Raw genomic sequence first — 11,516 nt, forward strand, 5'->3', positions numbered from 1 at the left:
TACCACAGGGGTCCAGTGAATATATAAATCATAGTGTATAAATCCCAGTGGGTTAAGGTTAGGTTGGTTTATTGGTTAAGATGTATTGTACGATTACTGAAGAGGTTTTGAATTATGTGCAATCATGTAGATTTTGCCGAATGGTGGGTTTGATTCTCGTTGTTTTTCAAAAATTGGTACGTCATTGTGTAAGTAAAGCAAGTTAAATAAGTTTATTTACCAGCCTGGCTATCTGCTCAGGCATGGGCAATTGTCATTACAGTTTTACATATATTTGACATAGTACAGTATTCTGTGACTACTTTAATTGTACGTGGTAAAGTAAAAATATAAATCATACATTATACAAAAAAATATTACGTTGGTGTTTTTGCCACTCAGATTAGATAACATTGGTCTTTGCTTATATCTTCCAATGTATCAGATGAAATGAAATATTCACATAGTTCTTTATACTTCATGCCAAGTGGTCTGAAAGGCTGTATAACATGACATTCTGAGATACAGTGCTCAAGTATTCACCAGTATTCTTCGTTACACAGTCTGTCAGTTGTGTCTGCATATGCCAACCTGAGATAGTATCCATACAAATTGAATGTTGAAATTGCGCTCTATTGCATAAGTTACGTTACGCTTAATGCAACTCATAATTTCCTCATTGTCACCTGTTTTGAAAGAACTTAGTGTCCGAAGAGCACTTTGAGAGTCACAGAAACTACTCCAGAGCCTCAAGACATTTAGAATTCTGCTTTAATTAAGGAGTATACCTGCTCATGCTAATTTACTTATTTTTGCTTAACTCAGTGCTGCCAGAAAAATGCTGTGCTCATTCTAATTTTTTTGTGAAATGTCTGCACTTAGCTCTGCTAGTGCTTTGCCACAAAGAAGTCAATTAGGAAACCTTGTGGTGGGAATTTTTTTTTTACTGATACAATGAATATCAATGGTTTTATTTTTATTATAGACATTATAATTACTATAATGTTATAGACATTAGTAACCGCAATATAAGATAATGTAAAATATTTTTGAAAATCAAAGAAAAGGATAAACAGGTATAGCAGCACAACTTTGCAACTTAAAGTTTGGCATAGTTTCTCAGGTTGGGCCATGTCATTGGACAGCAGGCTCCATTGGACAGCAGGCTCCCCTTGTTCCCTGCATGCTTACACAGTGCTTGTGTACTTAAGCTTCAGAATCCGGAACTGAAAATCAGTTTTCCCCCAATTCTCCAGCAGAACACGACAACAGCATGAGCAACATAAGAACTGCCCAGTCATTAGCCGATTGGGGAGCCTGCTGGCTCCCCCGTTGATCTCCAACTTCACCTCCAGCACCCAGCTATACCTGTGGGCACTCACTCCCACAAGAAACACTCCCCAAAGAGATATGACACCACTCCAAAATAATAGATGCACAGCCATCAATCTACTATACTGGTGACCCCCGGAGTTACACATCATAGTAATTTCCTCGCTCGCTTTCCTCACTTTCTTGAGGGGGAGTACCTGTTGCAGCACGACCCCGTAACCAGAAGTTTGGTTCGACATAGTTTCTCAGGTTGGGTCACATCAGGTCCACTGCCATGTCCGCGTTCATTGGACAGCGGGCTCCCCTTGTTCCCTGTGCGCTTACACAGCACTCGTGTAATTAAACTGCAGAAGTTGGAACCGAGATCAGCTTTCCCCAATCCTCCAGCAGAACATGTCAATAGCAGCAGCAACACAAGGACTGCCCAGTCCTTAGCTGACTGGGGAGCCTGCTGGCTCCCCCATGATCTCCCACTTCATCTTCTGCACCCAGCCATACCAGATGCCCACTCATCATCTACTATACAGGCGAGACAGGCTGTACTTGTAATTGGCTCACTGATCACTTAGTACAAGTGTAGCCATCTGTGTGTAAAAACAGTGAATAACGTAAACTCACAGTGGGTATGGCATGTATGTACTTAACATAGCAGATTTGGGGTCATATTCATATTTCACCTTGTTTAACTCTGTAAATTTCCAAATATACTTTTGTCTTCCCCTACTATTGGGATTTATCACATTGTTGGCTGTGATTGTGACAAAAATGATCATCAGATTTGTTCTCATTACATGAGAACAAATCTGATGATATAAATATGATCTGGGAAGGCCCAATTGTCATAGTCAAAAGATTAACCCTAAGGCCTAATTGTTGCAGATTTAGAATAGAAGACATAGTGAACTAACTGGATCTGGATGACTGAAAAAATTTGGTAGAGGGTAGGGATGGCATTATTCCATCTAATTTGGCCGAGGGTTGAAGTGACAAGAATGTGCTGTCATGAGAAATTTACTTTTAGGACAGGTGCTGTAAATTTCTTGCCATGAATACACAAAGCTATTGGAGGAAGACTAGACAGAGGGGATTTTAGGAAAGGGCTTTGCATGATTTCATTTGGTAAACAAGGGTGGAATGTGCCATCTGTGAGCCATGACTGGAAGAGTGCTGCTCCAGGGTGGACACTATTCAATTTGTATCCATGCTCAGGATCCTAATCCCACCCACCATGACTGGCAGTGCAGGGTGTGTTGCAGAAAATTGAATAATAAGAAAATAGAAATGACAGGGTGTGTTGCAGAAAATTTCTTAATACAAAAACATTATTATTGTTATGTTATAGTAGTAGTAGACTACGTAGCTGATATGGAGTCTGTTCAAGGAAAACAAGTCTGTTACCATCTTGATATAGCATATCAAATGACAAATTTAGACCTTGGAAAATGGCAAAAGAGCAAAAAATGTTTATGCCCCCCCAAAAAAGAGGATAATGATATTGCAAAGGGGATGCATTGACTGCAAATAAGTGTTCATGTGGGCAGGGCCTGCAAGCCACACACCTAGGAAAGTTGCCACTCAAGTAAGCCTAATGCCTGAATATTCATGTGACCTACCTTTGATTAAGATCATAAGATTCTGAGAATAGTCCTTATTACTCCTGCCAATAACCAAGGGGACATGCCTGAAAATCCACAAACATCACTGCATGTTACAGAAACTTTCCTTACCTGAGGGCTTTGCCCCTGGACTCCCACTCAGTTACTGAACTTTGTCTTTTTGTGCAGCATTTTCCTCAAGCCATTTTCTTCTTTTGTATTATTTGCCTGTGCAGATTATTTATTATATTAGTGAGTGTAATTTTTACCTCTCTCTTTGACAATGTCATTAGATTTTCCATCATAATGTGGTTAGTATACGAACATATACCATGGGATTCAATAAGGCTTATGTTTTTTTTGTGAATTTGAGTTGCATTAACTAGCTGCCTTGAACTGTATGTAAACCTGAAATTGTCTTTAGCAATTACTTACACTAGGATTGCACAGAGAGAAATGAAAACTAATATAATGGAAACAATACTGTTTGGTGTAAAAATAAAATCTGCATAAAGTAAAGTTGTTGCTACATGACCTTAGATGTCTAGCATATTTGTTTTGCTTTTAACCATTAACCATTAACCATAAAGTAAAGTTGAGCTTACAAAGTCTACAGGTCTGCACATCATGAAATGCTGTGGCCTCCTTGCTTCATGTTCCAGCAATGGTCAACAGAACTCTAGCATGCAAATTTTGCCAAGTTAGATCTTGTAGACATCACTGATCCTGTAAAATTACCTAATTTCTTCTTTAATCAGCACATTAATTCTGCTCTGTGTTATCCTGTTATGTCCTTATCTAACCTAGACAAATATTTCCCCCTCTACCTTTGTTTGAACTTTATGCTCATAAAATACCCTATTGAATTTATGCAGTGGTCTCTGAGCCTTGCATGTTGTCACTCTCACATTCTTTCTAACTCCGTGTTCTCTTTTGCTAGATTGTAATCTCAAAAGTGATTATGTGTAACCTGGCAAAAGAAGTCTTATTTTTCAAGCAAAAGTTTAATTTTACTTTTACTATTTTTTTATTTCAGTTTCTAGGTAAATGGCTGCAGTAATTTCATCATGTCAAACTTTATGTGGAACATCAGACATAATATTCTTCATACTAGTTCTGATGTTATGTATTTAAAGCCTAATGGCAGTAAGGCATTATAATAGCACACTTGATAGTGCATTGGCATTTATTTCTAGGTTATTTGAACATGCCAGAAATTAGAAGTGCATGTTTATTATTTCCCCCCAAGCTCTTTGATTCTAAACAAATTTATTAAAGTTTTTCTAAAAATAATGAAAACGGGGATTTAGGCTGCCTTTGGAAGGCTGTAGTTCAAGAACTAGTGGTATTGGAGCCATAAAATCATGGCTGTATTCTGCATCAGACAGACTGGGATTCTGGCCTGCCCTCATCATGGCATGTGTATTTCAGAGTTTAATAAAATCATGCTGTTATATATTCTGCGACTAGTGGTTTTATTCAGTACTATGTAAGTTGCCATTTATATAATAGTATATCTGTACTGTTTTGTACATGCATTTTTACACTTCTTACAATTTCTCAGTGAGATTTTAATTTATTTTCAGTGCATTCTTCTGGTTGCTGGCATTGCTCTTCTCATCAATATTATATACAGCTGTAGTACAACTACAAGATTACTTGGTATTTGGAGTAATCTGTTCTGTCCTGTTTCAAGAGCTATTTAGGTAAGCATTCCTACAGTTTGGACTCCACACCAAGGGAAATATATTATGTCAGTGATAATGTACTGTGGTATTTAATGTATATTGATTATGCAGTAAGTTTTTAATAACTTTCTTTGACTTTATTTTGCTTGTGAAAGGAATCAAAATAATGATCTTGTCACTTCAGAAGAAGAGATTAAATTATAGCATTCTTTTTTATACTTTTGGTTGAAAGCTAATTAAAACAAATTACTGAATCTAGAAAAAGTCAGCTTGTCATTTGATGATTAATCCTTTGCAAGAGGCAAACTTTAGCATATTTGATGTGGTAATTGTTGTGTAATATACGATTTACCCTTCATACATATTTAGTTTTCAGTCAAATTTCATTAAATTTTTTTTCCATAAAATGGAAACACTGTACACTATACACTATACTGTATAACCATATACAAATAACAGAAAGATTATTGTCTTCCAAAATTGTGGCTTGAACAAATCTTCACCTTAAATGTTTGGCAATTGATGAATGAGTGACATTACTATTATATAGAGTAGATGCATACAAATTATCAACACTGAAAAACCACTGAACTAAAAGCCAAATGTCAAATGCTGATACTTGATATTTATTCTGCATATGTAATCAAATGTAAGGACCCAGTCCTCTTCCTTACAAGACCAGTTATTCTATTGAAATTTAACCTCAAGTCACCTGAAAAATATATTGACTGTAGTATTGCTTTGTGAAATGCCACTACGCATAGCTGGGTCCACAAGTGCTCAGCCACCAAGGAGCCAGTCAATAGACCTGACCTCACCAGATTTCCTTGAGTTTTTGGAAATATACATATACACATTTCTTTTATAAATGTCATCAATTTTGAAGCTGTTATTATTATTGCAGATAATATTTTCATAAGATAGTACTAATATCAGTATAAGATAAAAGAAAATATTTCCAAAGGAGAAGGGTAAACAGGTAAGACATGTAGTACTAGTAACTGGCTCACTAGTGACTAAGTACTTGTGGAGCCAACTATGTGTAAAGACAGTCAATAAACAGAACTCTCGTTGGGCATTTATGTATATGCCATACCTGGTAGTAATTTTTTTCTTGGCTATAAGATTTTAGGCATCAGGTTTGGAGGTAAGTATACCTTATCTTTAGGCTAGTGTGTAACAGTATAGTTGTTTAAAACTGCATACTTTTTCAGATTCTTATGGTTCTTGTTGATACAAAAAGCAGAGGGAGGTTTAAAGAAAGTCAGTGATGGTAACATGCAGATTGTTGAAAATAAACACATTTTGGCTTATGGTAAGTACATAAGAATTACTTACATAACTTTTTTCTCTTGATATAAGTTGTTTCTGATAATTCTGAGTTTCATAATTATAGTTACTCTAATATTTACACACAAGTGTGGCCGCCAGTCACAACACTATTGATATTGAACTTACACCAAAGACAGATTTTTTTTTTTTTAGTTTAAAGTATGTAAATTTATGCATCTGATGTCATTTTATAAAATACTTGCCAAACTTTGGACAAATAAAGGCTGAAAATAGGCTAAGGTCTGCTGGTATGAAGTAGGTAGGAAAAGGTGGTTAAAGAACTAGAAAGAGTGATTTCTGTACCCAAGAATATCAATTATATGACACACTGAAAAAAGTGAAAAAAACGAAGTTCATAATAATACCAAAATAGGGAATTGGGTGACAATAACAGGTTTAGTACATAGGCAGTTGAGAGACAAGATGCTTGCTATATCATATACTGTGATTAGGGAGGGTTTTAGGAGAACAAAGTACCTGTGATCACCTAAAATGAGGGGTTAAAATGGTCTTAGTGTATATGGAAGTTGCTTAGGTTTTCCTTTTTTTATCCTCTCACTTTGGTGGAACAATAGTGTCTGCCCACCAAAATAACATAGGTAATTTTTCAGTTTTTTTTTTAATAGCTCCTGCAGTATTGATGCCATGTGCTATTTTTGAAATTAGTATCAATTGATACTAGCCTTCCTTTAGGGGTTAAAGTAATCCTTCTCTTTTCAATTTGCAGTGTCTGGCTTGGGCTTCGGCATGATTTCTGGTGCCTTCTCTCTTGTGAATGTGCTAGCTGATATGACAGGACCTGGAACCATTGGCATGAAAGGCGACCCCAAAAACTTCTTCATTGTCTCAGCTGTTACAAGTCTTGCATTCATCTTGCTCCATGTCTTCTGGGGGATCCTCTTTTTCAATGCCCTCCATCGCCGTGCTTATCTGCAGCTGGCTTATGTTATCCTGTGCCATATGCTGGCCTCCTGTATAGTAAGTGTGCTACTTTTTTATATGGGCATAATTTTTGTGGTTTGTTATTAGATTGTGATTAATAATGCAAGAACATAATAATGATAACTTTTGTTGTTTTTATATTTGTAGAATCAGTGTAATGCATTAATTTTTAGGGCATTTATTCTAGATTATAGATAAACCAAATACAGTGAAGATCTCTCCTTATGTATTTTCCTTAGTTTGTTTCTATTTAACTCTTCCTTTTAATCTTCCTTACAGACTCTTATGAACCCTATCTATTCTGTCACCATCCCAACTATCTGGATTCTAACAATCCTGTCTGGGGTGTTGGCCTTCATTGTTGCTGGTGGCTCACACAGAACCATCCAATCTGCCTTCCGAGGACGTCCACAGGTTCTACAGGTCAATGCTGATGCCACTGGCAACTTCACACAAGTTGGAGGGATGTGAGACCCCACCCCAAGGACCTTTTACCTAGGACCTATAACCTTACACCTCTAGGAGAAGCATCCTCTTATATTTTGTGAAACAAGGAGGATGTGATTTTTGTATTTCAGATATTTGTGGGCAGCAAAGTTAAAATGAGAAGTAGTTGTCTTTAACAACATATTTTGAGATGCTCTAGAGGGTGGAGACTCATAGTTTGTGGTGTAACACTGAAGAAAGGATTATTTTCTAGTGTCAGAACTGCTCCCTGAATATAAAGGAAGTTTAATAATTTGCTTAATTAACCCAATGCTGCCAGGCATGGCATATATGTACATGCCATGCCCACTGTGAGTGTACTTTATTAATTGTTTTTATACATAGATGGCTACACATACAAAGTCATCAGTAAGCCAATTATGAGCATGGCCTGTCTCACCCATTTACCCATTTCCTTGATTTACAAAAATATTTTATGTCATCTTATTTTGCTGTTATTAATGTTTATAACATTATAGTAATTATAATGGCTATAATAAAAATAACACCATTGATATTCATAGCATTGGTAAAAAAAACATTTTTCCTGCCAATTCAAGGAAAGGTAAAATCAGGTACAGCCAAGGTCTACTAATTGACTCCTCTGTGGCTAAGCATGAGCAGAGCCAGCTATGTACAGACATTTCACAAAAGAAGAAGAAGAAAAAAAAAAAAAAAAAATGAGCACAGCATTTTCCCAGCGGCATTGGGTTAATACTAATTAAATATTTGAACTGAGTAACTGCTAAAATAGAAACTTTTTTTAAGTGATTTACTACTATTGTGATATTTCCAAAGCTGTGTAATATTAAGACGACTTATTTATATAATTTGTCTTTTTCTCGGTAGTGTTATATACCTTCTGTGACTCTTGAATTTCAAGTCATTGTTTCTTGTTTCATCAGCATGTTGATTAAGTTGGTGACTTCAGAATTAGTAATTAATTATGTGTTTTACTAGGAAATGGTAGATATTGAGAAAAAATTATGTGTCATTGGCGTTAATTTGTGATGTGGAACTATATTATAATGGAAAATGTTTTGAAGTACCTTTAAAAGTTCATTTGCACTATTTTTTTTGAATGTGAGAATCGTACATGCTATTTGAATATCAGAATTTAAGACATATGAATTTTGGTTGGAATTATTAACCTATATATATACATGTCCTGTCCACCTGTGATTTAGTTTATTAATCTTGCATATATAGAGATGGCTGCATGAATGCTTAGTCATCAGGGAGGTAATTACTAGGGTCACCAGTTTTCAACTGTTTACCCCATTCCTTGAATTTTTGTAAAGAAAATTTCATATTTTAAAATTAATGTTGTTATTGTTATTGAAATTATAACAATAATAATGTTAATAAGAATAATAGCTACATAACTAGATATAGTAATATTGTTAGAAATGACAAGTTTTTCCCCCTGAATCTAAGGAGTGTGGTAAACAGATGAGGCCAGATAGATCTAGCAGCAGAATCTTTGGTAACTAGGTGATTGTGAAGCCAAATCAAAACTAAGCTCCTGTGGATGGGCATGTATCTATGCCAATGGGTTACTGGAAAAGTAGAAAAGATGCAATAGGAAAGAAAAGAATTGATGACAGTTGTCAGAAGCTTATGGTTGTATTTGCATAAGTAATACAAAGTACCTCCTCTGCTATTTTTTATGTAATAAGTGATTTTTATGCTAATAGCTTTGTACAAAGTTGTCAGTGGTGGCTTCAGAACGAGATAGATTTGAAAGAGTTGTCAGTGCTGTATTCACTATATTTTAACTCAATCACTACAGATTTATGTACTGTCCCCTGTAGTTTTTTGTGGATTTTGTTACAGGTAGATGGCTTCACATATTCTCAGCCAGCAAAGAGTGTATCAGTAGACCCGAGTGACTGCTCCTGATTTCCCCATTCCTTGAAGTTGTGGGAAAATGTGTTTTCTTTCTAATACTATTGATATCGACACTGTTATTATACTTACTGATAGTATGATTATTATTATTATTATTATTAAAATCTTGGTAACATTAAAGACAATGAAATGATACAAAAGAAACTTTCCAAAAATCAAGGAAAAGGGTAAACAGGTGAGATAGGTAGGAGTAATAACTGACTCTTTGGTGACTAAGAAGCACTTGTAGAGCCTTCTATGTATAAATACAATAAATGAACTTATATTACGGTGGCTTGGCATGTATTCTTGCCATACGTGCTGATTGGGTTAATTACTCTGCCTTGTAAATGGTTAATAGATTGGGAAAGTATTTGGAAATCTTATTAATTTGGGGAGACTTATGATTGCATTAATGTACATTCATACAAAGTGAAACTAATTTAACAGGGTATCTGTGGAATAAAAAGAGAAGTTGGTGAGAAAGTTACTTTACCCACATAAAAGAGAATATTGAAAGGAGTGAATTTCTGTTTTGAATCGGAAGTATTTTATTGAAATGCTTGTTATGCTGGAGAGGATATATTTTGGACTTGATAATCTGAAAAAATGCATTATTTTTTCTTTACATTTACATTTACTATGAAGAGAATAGTAAGTGCCATTTTTTCCCAAAATGAGAGTTCTGTACAATTTGTACTTACATACTTTTTGGATATTACTATACTTATATACAATAGAGAAGTTTGAAGCTTCATGTAATTTTTATTATAATTTGTTTAGATTATTTACCTAGAGAATGTTTGTAATTATGCATTCCATGAAATGGATTCTCATGAATGAAAAACTTCATAGCTCAGTTCATGCTCATGGGACTTAAAGATATTTGGTAAATGTTTTCTAACATTTTTTGTGGAAGCTAATGTAATGCCAGGTAATTGAAAATATCAGTTTTTATTATCATTAAGAGTGCATAATTCATCACATTGAAATTGTTAAACAATTTAAGAAGGAATGAATGACATGCAGAAGGATATTCTGGAGGGCTTCACATGTTATTGGGAAAAGCAATGCTTAAAGGTTGTAAATCAGAAGTTGGAGTGATAGCTGTGTGTAGTTGCTATTTTTTATTAGAAGTGTAGAAGAGTTGCCATTCAAAGTAATCGAGTGAAAACACTTGCATATATTGAAATCAAATCAGTAGTCTTTTGGGAATGCATGCCTGATTTTATATGCATTTGAGTTTCAAAACTATAGGATACTGATAAGGTTTAATATTTTTATAATTTATAAATTAGCATGTTCTACTGAAAAACAAAGTTTATGATAAGACACATTTAGTAATCCTATCTTTTATCATTTTATAAAGGAATTTCACTGTGTATTTATGTCTTGAAAGATAGTTTCTTTGACAACTTTAAGTACGTATTACAAAGGTTGGAAGATTGTCTGCCATGCTAACATGTTATTAACAGAATATTCCTTGCTGCAGTTTAATTAATAACCATCTCCTGTGGATAAGTTTAAGATACTTATATTGAGAATATTCTACTGGAGACAAGCTGTATGAAAAATTAAGTTTGACTCAAAATTAACTTGTTAATTAACAAGTTACCCTGCAAGTTAAGGAGGAGTCAAAACAGGGAAATGCAGTGTATGGTGATTCATATTTCTGTCTTGATACTGAATGAAAGTTATGCAAGATCTTCCCTCACACTTTTCAGTAATTGTATCAGGGGAATATGACTTTCATATTAAAATATATTGTATGTATTTGTAAATAAAAATGTTTGTAACATGAAAGCTTACTCAAAAAGTTTGTTGGTGTGATTTTCATTGCCCTGGTTCTGTTGTTGGAGAAAATTTTAACATTTTGAAAAAAAAACTTCATTCAAACAATTAAAAAATCAGTGGAATTTTTTTTTGTCAAATGTATTGGTTACTTTCATATAGCAATGAACAGCCAAAATAGAGAATGATAACATGTTCAGTTTGAATTGAATACTGTATATTCGCATTTACCCCCATAACCTTTTTTACTCGATGTGCACCTCCCATTCCCATACTTGTGGAGATTACTGCTTGGTCCCCCCCCTCCCCCCAATCCCTTGCTCTTGATCATTGTTGTCTTTATGGGCTTAGGAGACGGTGACTGAGGCCCAATATAGGGTATCATCCCTGCCTTAGTCCTCAGCCCTCGCCTCAACTAATTTTGCAGGGCCTTTTCTTCTTTCCTTTTCCACCTCTTCCTCCCCTTCTGTCCTCTTATCCT

The 11,516-nt window shown here is 35.0% G+C and overlaps 1 protein-coding gene across 1 annotated transcript in view; it reads left to right on the plus strand.

Annotated features, from left to right (window-relative positions):
- Positions 1 to 11,062, plus strand: part of LOC119594952 (gamma-secretase subunit Aph-1-like) — a 13,408-nt gene extending 2,346 nt beyond the window's left edge. Inside the window, exons 2-5 of the mRNA XM_037944041.1 lie at positions 4,493 to 4,612; positions 5,809 to 5,909; positions 6,654 to 6,904; positions 7,148 to 11,062. Coding sequence (XP_037799969.1) covers positions 4,493 to 4,612; positions 5,809 to 5,909; positions 6,654 to 6,904; positions 7,148 to 7,339 — 664 coding nt within the window. The 3' untranslated portion in view covers positions 7,340 to 11,062. The remainder of the gene's footprint in view (positions 1 to 4,492; positions 4,613 to 5,808; positions 5,910 to 6,653; positions 6,905 to 7,147) is intronic.
- Positions 11,063 to 11,516: the final 454 nt, after the last annotated feature.

The sequence above is a fragment of the Penaeus monodon genome, chromosome 3, assembly GCF_015228065.2.
Source record: "Penaeus monodon isolate SGIC_2016 chromosome 3, NSTDA_Pmon_1, whole genome shotgun sequence".
NCBI classification, from domain to species: Eukaryota; Metazoa; Arthropoda; class Malacostraca; order Decapoda; family Penaeidae; genus Penaeus; species Penaeus monodon.